General features: G+C 38.2%; 2 protein-coding genes across 3 annotated transcripts in view; one reads left to right on the plus strand and one right to left on the minus strand.

Annotated features, from left to right (window-relative positions):
- Positions 1–12436, plus strand: part of zcchc24 (zinc finger, CCHC domain containing 24) — a 43222-nt gene extending 30786 nt beyond the window's left edge. Inside the window, exons 3-4 of the mRNA XM_077581231.1 lie at positions 1309–1473; positions 7836–12436. Of these exons, the coding sequence (XP_077437357.1) occupies positions 1309–1473; positions 7836–7949 (279 nt within the window). The 3' untranslated portion in view covers positions 7950–12436. The remainder of the gene's footprint in view (positions 1–1308; positions 1474–7835) is intronic.
- Positions 12437–13259: 823 nt separating this feature from the next.
- Positions 13260–17973, minus strand: ppifa (peptidylprolyl isomerase Fa). Of its 2 annotated transcripts, none has more exons than XM_077581233.1 (6): positions 17752–17973; positions 17611–17641; positions 17457–17545; positions 17258–17354; positions 16101–16176; positions 13260–14785 (listed from the first exon to the last, which is right to left on the minus strand). In XM_077581233.1, the coding sequence occupies exons 1-6, from the start codon at positions 17893–17895 to the stop codon at positions 14650–14652; spliced, it is 573 nt and encodes a 190-aa protein (XP_077437359.1). In that variant the 5' UTR covers positions 17896–17973; the 3' UTR covers positions 13260–14649. The 2 variants fall into 2 exon arrangements, with proteins under 2 accessions (XP_077437359.1, XP_077437358.1); XM_077581232.1 differs by having other exon boundaries at positions 13260–14788.
- Between the last annotated feature and the right edge of the window lie 2320 nt (positions 17974–20293).

Consider the following 20293-nt stretch of genomic DNA (forward strand, 5'->3'; position numbering starts at 1 on the left):
AAAAATATATATATATATTTTACCAATATTGAGTTATTTTTGACCCAGCAGTAGCTTAAATAAAACTGAATATTTTGTCCCAGAAATTCTTAAAGATTCTTTAATGTTACTGTAGTCTTCCTCACAGCCTCCCATTTTGACAGGAGTGTGAAGACTTTTTACATTCCCTGTATATTTTAATAATGAGCCATTGCAATGGCAGTCAATGTCTAAGTAGACAGAGTGCACCAAAACAAAATGTCATCACACGTGTCTTGTTTAATGCAAAGTCACATTTTCCAGCCTGCATGTTGTCAGTGCTGGAGATGCGAGGCTGGCAGTGAGTCGGGTTGGGTGGGGCAAAGTAGGGGTTGAGGTCATTCGGCTTTGGGGGCCACATACAAGCACAGCCGTTGGTGCTTATGACCGCCTTTGCCGGTGCTGATGCAAAGCGTTGACGTCTGTTAAGACAGCGCCAGATGCTGCTGATTAGACTTGTTATTACTCACACACGAGCAGGGGCGAAGGCTGGGAATGCGCGATGCACCCCCACACTCATGACTGACCCTATACCTCTTATGCGCTCGCTAAAATATGTGTCCAATGTCAAAGGCACTAATGGAAGCAATGTGAAGTCTTGCAGGAAACTTAACAACGCGCTGATTACCAGCATCAAGTGTGAAAAAGTGCAAAGTAAATATTTGGTTTATTAGTTTTCCTGTTTATTTTTGCAAGATGTTGCAAAAACATCCATGAACAACTTTCTGGGAAACTTTGTGGACCATTTAATTTTGGTTCAAATTTGGATTAAAAAAACAATACAGATTGAGGGAGTGATTATTATTATTTATTTATTTTTACATAATTTAGGTGATACACAAGGGAAGTATTATGTCTTGAATAGGTTCGTGTTCTGGTAAGATTCTTCTATCCTAGATGTATCCTCTTGACGACAAACATTTTGTTTGTGAATTCCCTCCCTTGTCGTGGCCTAAATCAAGTTGCCAACATGGAATCAGAGGAGCGTGCTCCTCCCAGCTCGATTTCTCTCGAGCGACTGTTCTCCATCATCTCCCTCACGAGAATCATATGAATGATTTCATCTTACAGCTGCAATGGAAGTGTGCGTCATTTGCACAAGCGCACGCTGAGCCACCTGCGTGTCACTATGTACGGGATTGGTGAAGATTGTTATATTAGCAATGAAAGGGTAGACACACTCGTTTGTCAAATATTATTATCGTTACTCTGCGGCTAAATCGAACGGCATGGAATGGAAGCAAGAAACGCTTGGAGTGTATTCAATTTTGATGGCTTTGTTGTGTGCAGGCCCGACCCAAAGGAGAAGGCCTGACCCCCTACCAGGGCAAAAAGAGATGCTTTGGCGAGTACAAGTGTCCAAAGTGTAAGAGGAAGTGGATGAGTGGTAACTCGTGGGCCAACATGGGACAAGAATGTATCAAGTGCCACATCAACGTCTATCCACACAAGCAGGTATGCCACCTTTGACCTCAATAAAGTCCTTTTTCCTTGCCCAAAATGGTCTGGATCTGAAATAAACGTGTCATTTATATAATCCCCCAGAGAAATGACGGGACTGCAAATGTTTACAATGAACCTTAAACGGACTAACATTTTCATGAAAATGTCCCACAATTCAAACCGTTTTTGGATTTCAATCCGTTAAACATTAAGTCATTCAAACCCCAAAATGTGTAAATATGTTTTTTAATACTTTGTCCTTCACTCTCAAAATCATATTTATACGTTTTTTATGTTTTTTGTTTTGTATTTGTTTTTTAATAAAACAGCATACAGAAGGCTTTGATGCAGCTTCTGACATGAAGAGGTGGCTTAAAGCAATGGTAGTTATTACAAAAAATGGCCAGCAGCAGCCATGTTGCAACAACCTCTTTTTGACATCTAATGCTAATTACTGCAAAATGGAAACAGATACAAATATACTTTTTTTTCCTGATGAAAGAAAAGACTCTAATCATTCCTTTGGTAGGTTCCATGTTTTTATAGCTATAGAACACAATATTCTGTGGGCCATGCGAAATCAATCAAAATACAGTAAAACAGTCTGGAGCTAAGGAGGGTTGCTTCCGTGAAAATGGCTGGGAGTGAATGATTTAAGTGGAATCATCCTCAAATCTCGCAAGACTATTACTAATAAATGCAAGACTTCCAATAAATCAGACGAGACTTTGTCACACTATGTGAGATTTGCATTAAATCACGCGAGTCTTCTTCAAATCTCACAAAAATTCATCACATCTTGCAATATTTCTACTAAATTGTGGTATGCGAGAGACTTCTTTAACTCTCACAAGATTTCCTCATATCTCATGATACTTATGTGAAATCGTGCTAGACTTCTTCACATTTTGTGAGACTTCTGCTAGAACAAGAAACACATCCTCATATATCGGGGTAGTTGTAGGAGTCTCACAAGTCTTTCTCGTATCTTGTGAGACTTCTGCTAAATCACTTGCACTAAATCTCATGAAACTTCTTAAGAATTCTGCAAAATCACACAAACCCATTGAACTCTCACAAGATTTTTTCCCCCACATCTTTTGATTCTTGCCCAATTGAAATTATGCGCAATTTACTGAATCTTGCAAGACTACTTCAGCGCTCGCGTGATACTTATTCAAATTTTGAGATTTCCTAAATCACGTGAGACTTCGTTGCAAGACTTTTTGTGCCATTTACGCTATATCTCCAAAAACTTCAACTCTCAAAAGATTTCTTCACATTTCACCAGAATTCCTGTAAATTGCATGGAAATTTGGAATTTGGATTTGAAATCTGAGCTCAGTAAGCAGCTAAACGGTTGACTTTTCAGGAAACTTATTTCTTCCTGCATAGGCAACAATTATTCAGATTTTGTCACAAGATGGCTGATGTAGATAAGTTCAGATAGGTTCATGATTTTTGTGAGGGCAAACATGATTTTTGAGGGTGTGACTAAGACTTCATGGCTGCGTGTTTAATCGAGGATATCACATATGGTCCCATTTAGAATGTAATCAAAAACACAGTATCAACAACTAGTTTAGCCTTTTTGACATTAAACCAACTCACAGTAAACTAATTGCATTTCCTGGATTCCATCAAATTCTAAAATAAATATTGCTTTATTTAGGACGTGAACATACTATGAGTTGCTCTTGAGTAATTCTGCTCGGGAGCTATTGGAATTCCCCTCTAACTGAATGATGAAAACACCATGACATTTTATTAATCAAGATGCTGCTTTTTCCAAAAACAAACACAAATGTTCTTCACAGGGCTAGAAGTGAAGAGGACTCGCTCATGAGAAGGAAGCGATACTCATCTCAAACAATTCATCTTTTAATATTTATAATTTTACACATTTTTCCAATTCCACATTCTGAATGAAATGAGGACTACTTCTTGAGGCACCGCTTTACAATATCACTCTCTGCTTTGCTTCACTGGCAACATTAAATGTTAGTATAAGTCATAATACTACCAAACAATGGAAAGGTCATAGACTAATGAGATTTTATCATGTTATGAACTACTTTATATTTCCTCATATAGTGGCTGTGGCAGTTATTTATTCAGCTGGAGATAGTACCAGGCAAGGTTAAAACCCTGAATCTCAGCACTTGCTAAACCTGCTAACCACTTGTTGGCTATGCTGCTAATCCATGTATGCATATTTATTATCACAAACTTTCTTTCTTCCCACTCGTGTGGCGTACCATTTTTTCTTAGGCTCTTTAATGCCCACCATATTTACAGATACCACGTCTGCTGTGCAGGCAGTGTATGACATGGTAATGATGTCTATAAAATAAGAAGGCATCTATTTCAGATGACTCAGCTAGCTATCTTTATCCCTGGCTTTAATATGCATCCATCTTGTTTCCATGATGCTTGTTTCATGTGAAAGAAAGCACATTCCATGCGTTAGCAATATCACACAATTATAGATTCCTCTCATGCCAGCCGACAGTCCCCATAAATGGACTAAATATGTCCTTTCTAATCGCATCCATATACATGAGATGGGCAAATAATAGCAAGGCCAGTCAGTCAGTCAGTCAGTCAGTCGGTAGTATATTTGGCATTTCAGATCAAGCGCATAACTTCCACACTGTGAGGCCATGCAGCCTCCTCCACTCCCCTGCTTCACGTTGCAAATAATAGTCCACCAATCATCCACATAAAAGCAGCTGAAAAAGAGGCGCTGCTTAACATCTTCAAAGACAGATGTCTCCTAGCAGGAACACTCAGAAACGACACTAAATCGTAAAGGCTGTTTGTTCAGTGTTACGCCATTAATACAAGTAAATTCTGGGCCAAGACAAACCAGATATACGAACCACAACAATGTCTAAAACATCATCTGAAAGCATACAAACCTTATAAAAAAATCTCATAAATCAAGCTTCACCATTCATCTTTCCTTATCTAAGAAATTCATGTGGTATGCTGTTGACTCGCACAGTCATGTGCCTTTTTAATTGAGAAGGCTCGGATTGCTTTGACTTTCTTACCCATTGGCCATTTTTTGGAAGGGTCAGCCGCATGCATGGGGCTTAAATTAGGGAACATCCACACAAAAACACCAAGGAAATTGGATTTGAAGTTTCACGCAGGCGAGAAAGACCCGCAAAAATGATGCTTACTTTCTCCATAGCTATGATGGAAAAGTACAAAGCACTGTGAGTCCACCATGTTGCTGTTTTCTTTCTGTGATGTACATGCCAACATGACAAGTTGTAAGATTACGACAAAAACAAACAAAAAAAGATATGTGACCAGAAAAATGTTTGAAGTGGTAAAAATATAAATTGTATTACACAAAAAGATATACTTGGTTCAAGATGAAAGTCAGAATGTAACGGAAAAGAATAAAAGGGGGCCCAGCTCCTCCGTGAGCCAGCACCTTACCGTGGTGGAGGAATATTGTGTGTCCCAATGATCCTAGGAGTTACAGTATGTTGTCTAGGGGCTTTATGCCCCTGGCAGGGTCCCCCATGGCAAACAGGTCCTAGGTGAGGGGCCAGACAAAGCACGGCTCAAAGACCCCTTATGATGAACACAATATATGGACAGACGTTTCCCTTGCCCGGGTGCGGGTCACCGGGGCCCATCTCTGGAGGCAGGCCGGGAGGTGGGGCTCGTTGGCGAGCGCCTGGTGGCCGGGCCTGCACACATGGGGCCCGGCCGGGCACAGCCCAAAGAGGCAACGTGGGTCCCCCTTCCCATGGGCTCACCACTGGTGGGAGGGGCCAAAGGGGTCGGGTGCATAGTGGGCTGGGCGGCAGACAAAGGCGGGGACCTTGGTAGTCCGATCCTCGGCTACAGAAGCTAGCTCTTGGAACATGGAATGTCACCTCTCTGGCGGGGAAGGAGCTGGTGTGTGAGGCAGAGAAATTCCGACTAGATATAGTCTCGGACTCTCCTCCACACACAGCTTGGGTTTTGATACCAATCTTCTCAAGAGGGGTTGGACTCTCTTCCACTCTGGATTTGCCCATGGTGAGAGGTGCAGAGCAGGTGTGGGCATACTTATTGCCCCCCGGCTTGGCGCCTGTACGTTGGGGTTTAACCACAATAGACGAGATAGTAGCCTTCCTCCGCCTTTGGGTGTGGGGACGGGTCCTGACTGTTGTTTGTGAATATGCACCAAACAGCAGTTCAGAGTACCCAACCTTTTTGGAGTCCTTGGAGGGTGTGCTGGAGAGTGCTCCCTCTGGGGACTCCCTCGTTCTGCTGGGTCTCAGGGTCGAGCCGCTGCTCCTCCGCGTGGAGAGGAGCCAGTTGAGGTGGCTCGGGCATCTGATTCATATGCCTCCTTGACGCCTCCCTGGAGAGGTTTTCCGGGCGTGTCCCACCGGCAGGAGGCCCTACGGACGACCGAGGACCTGCTGGTGTGACTATGTCTCTCGGCTGGCCTGGGAACACCTTGGGATCCCGCCGGAGGAAGTCTGGGCTTCCCTCCTAAAGCTGCTGCCCCCGCGACCCGACATGGAACAAATAAATGCAAATATCAATTAAGTTAACCTCACTAAGTAATTTTAACCCATTAAGGCCCAATGTGCCTGGCAAAACATGCCTCTATAACCTAAGGGTGATTTTTGAGTCACCCCCCTGGTTTTCCTGGAAATTCAGCAATATTAAAAAATAATTGATACCTCAGCTCCTGAAGCAGATAGAAACATAATTCCCCCCAAAATTCTAAGCTTACACCTGTGGCGATCACACAAACCCAAGTTTATTAATATAAACCTTCAATATATATTTTAAAAAAAATCAACAAACAAATGCTGCATCTGCGGGTATATAACGCCAAATATATTTACCTTCAACGCTGGAGCGCAGTTGTAATAACCTCGGGGGATCAAGTGGTAATTTTTTGTCCTCCATTCCGTTACAAAGCCGTCAAAATTTTCAACATCCTCATTGTCTACAAACATATTTCATTGTCTGCAAACATATTTCTTGTCACTGTTGACTCGTTACACTGATTCGAATTCCTCCCGCGCTGTCGTCAATCGCGTCATTTATTTCATAACAACCGCAAATCTGCGTCAGCCATAAATGCTCAAATAAAATTCCAGGGCATGCTACAAGGTCCACGTCACCCTCTCATGTATATTCTGATTGATTTAATTGGCTAAGAGACCAAGAATTGGTCAAAACAACATCCTAAAAACAGATTGGTCAAATTGACCCCCAACACACACACACAAAAAAAATGGTTAAATTTGACCAATCTCGCTGGTAGTTATGTGTCCCACAGATCCTTTGGTTAAAACAACCACTCTAAAATGGTAGGTGTTTTCAACCAATATATATTGGTGATTGGGCCAACCGATAGAAATTGGTCATTCTGACCAAGATATTGGTTAATCTATGTTAGAGGCTGACATTTTGGGGGGGAATCCCGTGACCCGTGGGATTCTTGGAAAAAAAAGTACCACTGATTGTCACACCCACATAAATGAAGTGAAATAAATTCTCCGCGATCATTTGGTGATATAACACCCCAATGCCAACCCATAAGGCGGAGTGTTAAACTGGGAGGCAAATGCTTCCCATTTTTATAGTCGTTAGCACGACCCAGCCAGGGATTGAGCCCACAACCTCCCAATCTCAGGTTAGACGCTCTACCACTAGGCCACTGAGCTGGTCATGCCTGGTGATCTATCTAGACACACATTTCTATTTTTAAATACTATATTTATATATTAGAATATATTGGAATCACATAATCGATAAATACATTGCAATACAGTAAATTGATACAATAAATATATTTCCAAGTGATCTATCTAGACTTACTTTCTACTGTAACGAATTTTATTGGTTGTTTGGCTAACTAATAAAATTGGTATGCCTGTATCCACCCGGAATGGTCAATGTCTGACCAATCTATTGGTTAATTTGATTTTAACCTACTAGATTAGTAGTTTTTTTTTTATTATTGTGTAAACTAACAGCCAAAACATCACTTATTTCTTTTTCTTCTTCTTTTTAAAGCACATAATGGTTTCTCATACGTCAACTTTTTCTACTTTTATGTCATCAGTGCACACATCAGTATACATTTATTTCATTGGGCCACTTAAGTGAAAGAATAATTGCTATGTATGTACTGTTAAAGTAGGTGCACCAAATCAAATGAACGCTTGCCAGTACCACGTTGTTAAATTGGTGCATATCTCTGTTTTACGTTTAGAGTCCCGTTAGCCAGTGCAAAACGTGGGAGGGAATCCAAACCTAATAGGCCCAATAAACTTGCCAGGATTTATGATGTGTTAAACATGACTCACTCGTACTCTTGTGTGTGTGTTTTGCGCCCGCAGCGTCCGTTGGAGAAACCGGACGGCCTGGACGTGTCCGACCAGAGCAAAGAGCACCCTCAACACCTGTGTGAGAAATGTAAAGTCCTGGGTTACTACTGCCGCCGTGTGCAATAAACGTCTCCTGTCGCTGTGGTCCGAGAGCAAGAACGCTTTACCAGTCATCCTCCGCTCCATCGGCCCTCAAATCTTGTCACGGTTTTAAGGGATGACATTCAGGAAAAACCAGAGGAATACATTTGTGGCCATCAGCTTTTTGTGCAGGAAAACCCACTCAAGCATTTTCTCATTAGGCTCATGTTACAGTCATAGTTGACCTCATTTTGGGGTTTGTCACCTTTGTGTTTACAGAAATCTGCCTTCCATTTTCCTGCCAAGTGAAGTGTGTCCGTGCATTGTTTGTATATACGCAAACACCACATTTAGGGTCAGCAGCACATCTTTATTAACTGTGAATTAACTGAGGGATAATGTGCCATACATCCCGAGCTTACATGTGGCCTATTTATTTTCTTCTCGTCTAGTGTGCAATTTGACTTTGAACTGGGACAGGAAAAAATATATATTATATATATATATTTTTTGTATTCTGCATTGTATAACTGCTTCCACATGTCTTTGGAAACTACTGTAGGCTTAGTATCGCTCCGTGATGTTCAGAAACCGTCCATGCAGTTTTTGGTTACAACGTTTTTAAAACAAGAATTGCTCATCATGCATAGAGTGAACATATTTGTCGTTGTTTAAAGGAGATTTTTGTGCCACTTTCATGCTTGCTGGAGGCACTGAAACTAAATGGAAAATACTGAAGATTTTGTACAACAGTTGATTGTCGTATAAAAAGTGCAAAGAGGGTTGATGAAGGTTGGTGGGAAAGTAGCCGTTTAAAGGCTGGGCAAGAACAACAAAAAAGAATAAAGGGAGGAACAAAACGTCATCGTGATTCGAAGGAATGATAGGGCCATCCTGAAAAGAAAAAAGTCAAGTTACAAGGAAAAAAAGAAGACCCAAGTGTTAATCTTTAGAAAAAAAATTACATTTTATGAGACTTAAAGCTTTGTGTTATGTGACTAAATTTGTAATACTACCAGAAAAAAATGTAATGTTACAAGACATTGTGGAAAAATAAGAACATGTAACGTTATGAGATTCAAGGGGTGACTGGTCAGAGAAAGTCGCCATATTTGTCTTAGTCTTAAAAATGATGTTGTATATTACAAGAAAAAAGGTTTTAATGTTGAGACTAAAGTAGTGGCATAAAAAAAATGTTTTGAAGATTAAGTGGTACTACTCCAAACTTAAAATTGGGTAACTAAAATAGTATTTCATGACAAACATTGTGACATCACAAGATTCATTTACAAATATTACCGGGGGGAAAAACAACCCAAAAACCTAGTGTTACGAGACTCAAGTGGCATATTATAGTATTCTGAGAAAAAAGTTATTGTAAAATGTATTTGTTTTTCTCATCATATAACAAATTAATTCTTTAGTAATGTAATGTTCATTTTACAATTCAGTGTGGCCCTAATACTCACATGTATTGTAATGATATATGTAATATGACAACGTTGGTTTTAGGGCGGGGATTACTTTCAAATGCTTTTAACTGCTTTACATGTACAGTAGTACAATAGTGTCAACTACAGAGGATATACTTAATGCAATTTCCACTGATTGAAAATGTATATATATATAAATATGTATGTATTAGCACTACAAATGGCAGTCATAATATTTTTTTATACTGTAACATAGTGTATGTGCCTTGGATGAGTTGAAGAAAAAAGTAGGGGAAGTCAATTTGGTGCAGTAGATGTGTTTACTGTGATGCATAGAAGGTTTGAAATGAAGTTTAAAAAAAAAAAAAATTGACATAAATTGAGTAGGAGGTGTGGCAAAGTTAAAATAAAAACAAAACAACGGAGGTTTGCTGTAGGGTTCTCCCTACAGTTATCAAGTGCAACTTACTTCCTTACTTATTTAAGTCCCTGTAACGTGAAAAGTCTTATACATTTAAAACAGCACAGACATGAAGCCTGCCAAATTTAAACAATTAAAACAAATTGCTATGTTATATAAAGTGAGGCTTCAAAATCATGAAAAAAAAAATCAAGCTGCTGTCTCTGCTCCTCTAATGCTGTGGGCAAGCATGCCCTCTCAATGTGCTGAAACCACGCCTCACTTATCTGTCAATCAAATACCACTACAGCTCTTTCATATTATCCACATGTTTGAGCCACAAAAACATATCCATCTAAATCCTCTTGTGGCTGGACTATATCATACTGAGTCATCACGGGGCTTTCCCTTACCTGACGAGGGGCGCTAGCTAACAGCTAGCTCGTGAGCTAGCATGATTCCGGAGGCTCACCGCAGACCTCCTCACTCGATGTTGTGTCGGTCCATGTAACAGAGACACTTAAAGGAAAGGTTTATTAAAAATGGTGGCACACGTCATTTAGCATGTTGCTCAAAACATCTGATAAATATTTGAGCACATATTTCATGCTAGTTATGTACTCATGATGTTTTACGTAGCCTGAATAACAAAAGACATAAAAGTTGGGAATTTAAAAAAGAAAAATTTAACTGTTCTATGAAATGTGGCATCCAGGGAAAACTTTTTCGGGGTGTAGGCATAGCTAGCTAGCTAGCGAAGCGCTACACACTGAAGTTTTCAGTCTTTGCACATTTTCAGCAAATATCTTTATCTTGAAACACATCTCTGATTTCACTTTACAGGGTCTTTAAGACAGAATTGGGAGCTTGTGATAATGAATATCCATGATAAACGTGAACTGTAAGGCTACACTATGTCCTTACATCTTAAGAACACTAAATATTGTTTGAATCCTTACAAACTGAGACTTGAAGTTTGCTCGAATTGCTCAACCGTAGACACCCACAATGTGTACCGCTGGACATCTTACAATTGCTTATGATAAATGTAAAAGCAAGTCGCATTGAGGAAGAAAAGTTGAATTTGTTCAGACCGATGTGTAGCAATGATGTCAGGTCCTACGTTCTCCATAATGCAATGTTTCAGGCACGCTCATCAGCTCACATGAAAGCATCTTGAAATAAGTTCATTTTCATTTTAGTGTTTCATCATTGGAAATGGGAACAATACTTGTTTTTATTATTATTATTGTGGGGAGGACACACTTAAAAAACAGGCCTGTGAGAGCATTCGATTTGGGCTGCTTTGCATTAAAACCTCTGGTATAAAAAGCCCACTTAACCCACAAATGCTGATTATATGTGACAATAAACATTTGTTTGCACCATATTTTTTTAATCTATTAACACCCCTGCACTGTGAAGACACCAGAAGGCCTTTTGAACACACCATGGTGCGCTAGTGATGCCTTTTTGACGTAACCGTAGCGTAGCAACTAGCATAGTTGAAAAGTCAGCCTGGTGACGATGTAAACGGCACATCACGAGCAAACGGAAGCAGTAAAAACAAAAACAAAAAACTCTTCTTTTGTCTTGAATTTACATTTATACTTGACTTTTCTATTAGCTTTTCAGTATATATATAGCCTATAAAAATGAGCGTACAGTATATAGAGTATGTGTTTATTTTGCAAAACGTAGAATTTTTTTTATAGCAAGCTAACTTGAGTTATGACAAATATTTTATGAACCAATGTTTATGTATATATTTGATGGCCGTCTTTTTTTTTAATGTTATGCAATATTAAAATATTTTTTGTGTGCGGGTGTGTACGTGTGTGTGAAAAAGGGCCTTTGCTGAGAAGTAAACCTAGCTGAGAGTTTGCTCTCATTTTCTTGGATGTTTTACAATAATCTGCAAAAGTATTTATGGATTTAATTTTTTTTTTTTTTTACAACACTTTTTGTATAGAATATGCAAACAAGTTACACTACGGAGAAAATATTGTCTACATAGATTATTATTAAAAAAAGAGAGAGAAAAAGCTGGTACATAATTAATCTTCAGTTATAAATCATTGTAATTTTTTTCTTTAAGTAATCTGTATTAGCGTTACTAACTATGAGCTGATGTACAAACATGTATAATCGTTTTGAGGTAAAAAGTATGATACTGTGTTAACATGCAGAATGTCTCGTCGCCACTGTATGAGCACGTTAAAACTGTGAGACGCAGCTTGTCTCGAGCTGATGTATTTTGGGATGTTCCAGTGTTATCGCTAGCTGTTAGCTCATGACAAAGAACTAGTTGAGAGTTTGCATGTGCATGTGTGTCCAATCAAGTATTACCTTTGTGCAATGTTACATGTGTTACTATTTAAATATTTTTATTTTTTAGTTGCAGTTTTACATTGACAGCTTTTGGAATACTATTTACGGAATGTATGTCGTGTGTTCAGAGCAGAATGTGTGTATCACTTACACAGCATTGCATAAAGAAAACCAACAAAAAAGGACTCTTGGGAGGTTTTCTGAGAAAAAAAAAAGGACATTCATGGTTCCGAGAGTCGACCGACCGTGGGTCTGTTTTTCATGTCCATGAAACGGCATTCCAAAATGTGCCTTATTTGTTTGCTAGGAAATAATTGTTAGCTGCCTAGTGATGTCTACTTTGATGAATAAAAGTCTGACTGAAAGTATGCCTTCTTTTTGGCCTTTTGTGTGGTCTTGTTTGTTTGGATTAACACAAAAAGCAGCACTTGGTGGGCATCATCTGAATTAAGGGAAGCTTGGTCATGCACTATAAAGTAACTGATATTGAGATAATTTTTTAATAAATAATCAAATAAATAAAAACCGACATACCCTTATTCAAATGATGTGATATAAAAATGAGATCAAGTAGATACATAATTTCAAATGTATTTAAAAAAACAACTAAGAAATCACATGTACACAAGTATTTATAGCCTTAAAGCTCAATGTTTTCAAAAACAAAGCAACAGAATCAATGAAAAGTAAAGAACAAGTAGAATGACTCATTTAATGCTTCTGTTATCACATCGGCGTCACCAATTGTGGAGATGCAGTCAATAATGAAACGAGGAGATGAAGGCGAGTTGTGTTTTTCTTTACTCTCCACGCTTTAAAAAAAATAATTATTAGAAGGTCAAGAAAGACCACTGGTACATTTGCACGGAAATCCACATTATGGCAAAATTGTTTAGTTCATTTGAGAAAATGTATTTCATAAACATATGATTATATTGCATCATTACACAAAGTAAGAAAAAAAATGCACTTTAGAGATGCTATATATATACAGTATATATATATATATGTGTGTGTGTGTGTGTATATATATGTGTGTATATATTTATAATATATTTATGTATATATATATATATATACACACACGCACATATATATATACTGTATATATATATATATATATATATATATATATATATATATACACACACACATATATATAAATATGTATACACACACACGCACGCACTGCACACACGCACACACACAGGGCGGCACTGTGTCTGACTGGTTAGCACGTCCGTCTCCCAGTGCAGAGGATGTGAGATTGAGTCCGGGCTTCAGCCTTCCTGGGTGGAGTTTGCATGTTCTCCCCGTGCTTGCGTGGGTTTTCTCAGGGTATTCCGGTTTCCTCCCACATTCCAAAGACATACATGGCAGGTTAATTGAACACTCCAAATTGTCCCTAGGTGTGATTTTGGATGGTTGTTCGTCTCTGTGTGCCATGCGATTGGCTGGCAACCAGTTCAGGGTGAACCCTGCCTACTGCCTGAAGCCATCTGGAATAGGCTCCAGAGCCCCCTGCAACCCTTGTGAGGGCAAGAAGATGGATGGATATATATACAATACATATATTTGTAGTTTTCATAAATATAAATAATAACATTTATAACATATATAAAATTAGTGTTAGACACACGTTCATTTGTATTTCATTAGATTATATAGATTTTATTGTATCACTAATTATCATTATTCATCGGATGTTTTTAATATAATTACTCAATGCTGACTATTATCAAATTATATTCTTGATCTACATTTAAAAAATCATGCACCTCATAAAGATGACCCAATTAGTTGGATATTTTATATCATATTTTTCACAATTTTGTATAATTATCTTTGTTTAAAAAAAAAGTTATAAATGTAACTGTAAAAATACTAATGTGTGTGTGGAAATTTACGTGCTGTTAAAAGAAAGCATCAGTGAAGCTGTCATAAAGTTTTCATGCATTTCAAGCTGTGTTAAAAGCCAGGGTGGGGGCCCAAATTCTGTCACGTTTATTACAACATTTCGAGCCGGAACAACGTGCCAGCGTCTCCATGGCAACCATGTAACGTGAGAACGCAAACACGCTGGTGGAAGGTCAGCATGCAGATGGCTTTTATTTAAGGGGGGCGGGGGTTGCAGGGCAAAAAAAGTGTCTCTATTATTTACTTTCATAAAGTATCAGCAAGTAAGCAGCAGCAGCCGGCCTCATGGATGAGCTCAAAGACATTTTCTGGTGCAGAAAATTTAAGCCAGCGCTCACTGTGCCTCCCACATGGATGTCACCTGATGTCACTTCCTGCTGGGATGGCCAGGAAGCGGATGGTGTCTAAAAAAAGCCACTGGCTGTTTTCCAGGAAGGTAGCAAAGAAGTGGGGGGGCACAAGCCAATGTCCTCGGAGTGGACTGACAGAGCGGGTACATCGGACGTTTATTTGGCAGGAGCGGTGCAGGAATTTCACAATGTGAAGATTTGGACTAAAAAGGATAATCCTGGACTTGATAACACATTAGATGAATGAAGCAAGAAAGACACACAAGACGCAAACAATCAGAGAAGACCTTTTATCCAAAGTCCCGCCTCAAAATCTATTTCACTTGCCCGCAATCTGCAACAACTATTTTCTTGATCACGCCGCCGTCATGTAAACCAAACGCTTCCATTTTTGAGACAACGTCCATACCTGACATTACCTGTCCGAACACCACGTGTTTGCCATCCAGCCTGCTGACAAAAAAACAAAACAGGAACTCCATTACAAGGTGCACATTTTGGGGATTTTTTGTTTTTGTTTATAGTAGATAGATATAGTTTGAAACTTTCCATAGGATTTGATGGGCATTTACGTGAATAAACAATTCAGAGAACTTGATAAGTTGTTTTCTGAATTTACTAAATCAGGTTACACTACCTGCGCCAATGCTTAGACATTGTTCCAGCAGGCGTAAAGTTGAGTCCACTCGTTCAGCCACCAAATTGTCAGGTGTGACGGGCGTATGTCAAATGAAAAGGCATTAACCAGCATGGCGAAAAGAGATTAACCAAATTCCCGAACAACCCCATTAAGAATTGAAAAAAAAAAAACCTCAGGACACGGCAGTTGTTACGCTCGAGTGCAGCTGTTTTGTATATGAAGCGCTATTTGTAAAGAAAAAACTAAACTTGGAGGTATTATTAGCAAAGATAGACATCTCCAGTTTCTAAACTTAAACCGTTGAAAGTTTAGAAACCGACTTGGCTAATTCAAAATTGTTCACTTCCTGGCCCTGGTGAACTCTTGTTGTTTTGGAAGTTTATTAGGTCAAATGTTTATGTAGATCTTTGAGCTAATTCCAGTGCCACCATCATTTATTATCATTTAAGATTAATGAGTCTATCCCTTTAAGGAACCATGGAAGGCCGAGCCAAGATGTTGCCTCCGCTGTATTTCACAGATATCCATTTTCTTAAGCGCTTATTCCTCACAAGGGTCACGGGGGTGCTGGAGCCTATCTCAGCTGTCTTGGGGCAGAAGGTGGGGTAGACCCTGAACTGGTTGCCAGCCAATCCAGGATTTTACAGATACTGTAAGCTTGTACATTTATGTCGCGAAACATAAGCAGATCCTTTCCGTTTTCTTTGTCTCATCAGTCCATAAAACTTCACCAAAGGATTCTTGAGGCTCGTTTGTGCGCTTTGCCAAATTCCAACCTGGTGTTCTTGTAATGCTAATGAGAAGTTTGCAACTTTATTAATTTCATGACTTTCGGTCTTGCCCACTGGAGATTTATTTTTTATTTTTTGCCTGATTGTATAAAGAGTTGTTTGAGGGTCTTATGCTTAAGTTTTCAAAATGTTTCTGTCATCAACTGCCATTGGTTTCCTTGATCTACTGGTTCTGTTATGTACTAAACTAGTGGTTATACCTTCTTGCGGACATTCCACAGGGTAGGACGAGATATAATCAATGTGTGGGCAATGGTGCCGATTGATTTTCACTTTTGTTTCAGCTTCACATTTGCGTTATGGTTTATACTAAAAGTATTGAAGATGATTTTACCATTCGGTTTTCGTGGTGCTGATAAAGAACTGGGAGCCGTTGGTGTTTGGGCCTGAGTTGGCCATTGACAGAGTCCCTACACAATGAAAACAAACACAACGTTTACCATTACTATTGTAAAGGAAGTGCTTTTTGAATTGTATTTCATTTCGGCACTTGTAAGAAGGATATTTAGTTGGTGATTATAAAGAGCAGACAAATACAGTGAAGAAAAATTCAGTACTACCACCTAGTGGACATGCAAGTAATACAGTAAAAATGAAAAAGAAACAAAAGCACAACTGAAAAGTACAGTACAATTTATTTGTGTTGCAGAGCTTGTTGATTCCCTAAAATTGATAAATATGAAATAAAATGTTGGTTAAACAATTGTTTTAATTAAACAAATATATAATGATGAGCTATTTCCTTTATTTTTAAACATGATCTGATGTTTTTCCGACATGTTCATTATTATTATTTTTAATTAAGCAGTGAGTGATTAAAGTTTTTGTGCTATAGTTGTTTTCTAAGGCGGGTACAGGTTTACACATACAATTATGACCATTTTGTGAGCAGACTGGGGAGAAGAAATCACTCGACATACTCCACACCACAGGATAATCGCTCAAGATAATTTTTTAGAGACATACGAGAATCAGACATTTGCTGACTTTAAACGGAATGGAGGGAGAACACTTCAATTTGACCATTTGGTATGTGTGATCCGCCAGAAACCAGGACAAAGGATAGAAACACTAAGAAAAAACAAAAACTATATTGAAGATATAGCTGCTGATGATGTAATAATGTCGTAGGATAGTGTCTTATTCTAGCTATAGTGACTTGAGACCGAGCCCTACCATGAATAGCAAAACTGTTTTATACTACAGTATACTGAAATTACAAGATGGCGGCAAATGACTACTTTTGTGTGAATAAAGCTCCTCAAATCACTTCAACTTTCCTTGGCACCAAGATGGCACCAAAGCAAAACTAGCTGCATTGTTTACTTGTATTATATTACTTTTATAAAATCAGCGAATGCGGAACCACATATATGCATTTCACTGTACACAAATTTGAAAGATAATGATCACGCCTGGGTGTTGGTTGACTTCAAGAGAAGCCGTAGTTCATCAAAAGGGAATATAAAATAAAATACAATTCAAATGGACCTGCTCCGGTGTGTTTTAACTTAAAGTTCTCATCCTTGAATGTTTTCCCATATATAGATTTTCCTCCAGTGCCGTTGTGTTGGGTGAAATCTCCTCCCTGCAACACATAAACAGCGTCAAAAACAAAATAATGCAAAACAACATTAAAAGACACTTCTTCTTCTTTCTTTTTTTTAAGGCAGTGTGATACCAATCTCACCTGACACATAAACTTTGGTATGATCCTATGGAAAACACACCGCTTGTAGCCAAAGCCATGCTCGCCTGTACACAAAGCTCTGAAATTCTCTATGAAATAAAACACGTTTATTAGTTATATCGCAGCTGGAATTACCTTATAATGTTGTCTTTACCTGCAGTCTTTGGCACCGCGTCTGCATTGAGCTGTAAGAGAAACAGCAAAAGAAGCACACAGTGTTCACAGGCGTCCTGCAGGGGACACCAAAGGTCCTCGAGAGAAGCTAACCATGCTAACAAGATGGCTAGCTAGCTACCTCAATGATTATTCTCCCCAGCGGCTCACCGTCCGCTTCGATGTCCAGAAACACGACAGGGTTCTCGACCGGACTCGAGGAGAGCAGCCTTGCTGTGGCGATGCCGAGTGGGCTGAATTTGATTCGGTTTTTTACGGCAAACATCGTAGCTTCAAGCTGTTAGCTTTAGCTTAGCACGTCTCCAGGCCAGAGGTGCCGCTCGTGTTGACGTGTGACGTCACTCAGTCTTGACAGGGAGTGGAAGTTTAACAACGACATCATGAGGCATAATTTGGTAATGCAATAATGTTTTAAAAATACGAATATTTTTTGAGTTAAAATGAAACGCTATGCAAACTGTAATATTTTTTTAATAGAATTATATTTACTTTATTTTATTTTAATTAAATAATGTAAATCACTTGGTGAGTCATGTGGTAAGTGATAGATTTTTTCAAATTACATTGTTGGAAAAAATATCTAAATAATATATTAAATAGCACTATAATAGTCGTAAAAATAATACGCTTGCTATTACTATTAACAATAGATTATAAAATGTAAAAATAAATATGCATATTAACCAAATATTAATACTATAGCATTAATAGAAGTAGCATGTATTTATTTGTACTGTAGTTATAATAGTAAAACAACAAATAATGGGGGGGGGGGGGGTGGCAATTATACAATTTTGACTTATTTTTAAATACTACTAACAACATTAAAGCAATATTCCCATTAATACATTTCTATCTATGAACTACTTTTACATAAATATTAATAATGAATACAACACCAGATTTTCCTCCATTTTTCATTTTATGATAAATGTTTTAATTTATGCCTCTTATGCAATAGTAACATTTAATGATCTATAGGCTATTGGACATATGAATAGTTAGTTATAATTATAACTAATTATAATTAGTTATATATATATATATATATATATATACATACATACATATATATATATATATATATATATATATATATATATATACATACATATATATATATATACATATACATATATATATATATATATATATATATATATACATATATATATATACATATATATATATATACACATATATATATATGTATATATATATATATGTATATATATATATATATATATATATATGTTTTTATGCCCAATTTAAAAAAAAGTTTGGACACTATACAATTTGTGAATAAAAACTGAATGCAATTATGTGGAAGTGCCAAATTTGATTATTTTATTCAGAACAGAACAAAGAGAACAGGTCAAAAGTTTTAACTGGGAAAATGTAGAATTTTAAGGAAAAACTATGTTGATTTTAAATTCCATGGTGTCAACAAATCTCAAAAAAGTTAGGACAAGGCCCTTTTCACCTGTGAGGCATCCCCTCTTCTTCTTACAACAGTCTGCAAACGTCTGGGGAGTTTCTCAAGTTTAGAAATAGGATGATGTTCCATTCTTGTCTAACATGCGTCTCTCTAACTGTTCAACTGTCTTGGGCTTTCTTTGTTTCAGCTTCCCCTTTATGATGCGCCAAATGTGCTCTATAAGTGAAAGAATTGGACTGCAGGCTGGCCATTTCAATACCCGGATTCTTTTCCTACGTAGCTATGATGTTATAATTGGTGCTGCATGTGGTCTGGCATTATCATGTTGAGAAATGCAAGATCTTCTCTGAAAGTGATAATGCCTGGATGGGAGCATATGTCTTCTCGAATCTGAATATACCTTTCTGCATTGACGATGCCTTTCCAGATGTGGAAGCTGCCCATGCCACACACACTCATGCAACCCTATACGATCACAGATGCAGGCTTATAAACTGAGTGCTGATAACAACTTGGGTTGTTCTTGTCCTCTTTAGTCAGTATGATATAGCGCCCCAGTTTTCCACAAGGAACTTCGAATCGTGATTCGTCTGACCACAAAACAGGTTTCCACTTTGCCACACTGCATTTTAAATAACCCCTGGCCCAGAGAAACGCCTGCGCTTCTTGGTCTGCTTTAGAAATGGCTTCTTCTTTGTACTGTAGAGTTTCATCTGGCAACTGCGGCTGGCACGGTGGATTGTGTTCACCCACAATGTTTTCTGGAAGTATTGCTGAGCCCTTTCTGTGATTTCCCTTACAGAAAGCATTCCTGTTTGCGGTGCAGTGGCGTTTACGGGCCCGAAGATCATGGGCATCCAGTATGATTTTTCGGCCTTGACCCTTACTCACAGAGATTGTTCCAGATTCTCTGAATCTTTGGATGATGTTATGCACTGTAGATGATGATTACTTCAACCTTTTTGCAAATTTTCGCTGGTAAACATCTTTCTGATATTTCTCCACTATCTTTCTGCGCAACAATGGAAGAATTGGTGATTATCTACCCATCTTCGCTTATGACCTGTCATCTATGTTCTATTCTGAACAATATATTGGAATTTGGTACTTCTACATAATTGCATTCAGTTTTTATTCACAATTTGTATAGTGTTCCCTTGTTTTTGGAATTGGGTTTGTATATGTATATATATATATATGTACTATTTTAGCTGTGTTGTCTGTG

Source organism: Vanacampus margaritifer, chromosome 12 (assembly GCF_051991255.1).
Source record: "Vanacampus margaritifer isolate UIUO_Vmar chromosome 12, RoL_Vmar_1.0, whole genome shotgun sequence".
Taxonomy (NCBI): domain Eukaryota; kingdom Metazoa; phylum Chordata; class Actinopteri; order Syngnathiformes; family Syngnathidae; genus Vanacampus; species Vanacampus margaritifer.

Coding starts and splice junctions, on each gene's coding strand:
- ppifa (XM_077581232.1), bottom strand. CDS start 17,895: ATGTTTGCCGTAAAAAACCGAATCAAATTCAGCCCACTCGGCATCGCC. Junction 17,355..17,456: donor TACCAAAGTTTATGTGTCAG/GTGAGATTGGTA, acceptor TATGTGTTGCAG/GGAGGAGATTTCACCCAACA. Junction 16,177..17,257: donor GTTAAAACACACCGGAGCAG/GTCCATTTGAAT, acceptor TTCATTGTGTAG/GGACTCTGTCAATGGCCAAC.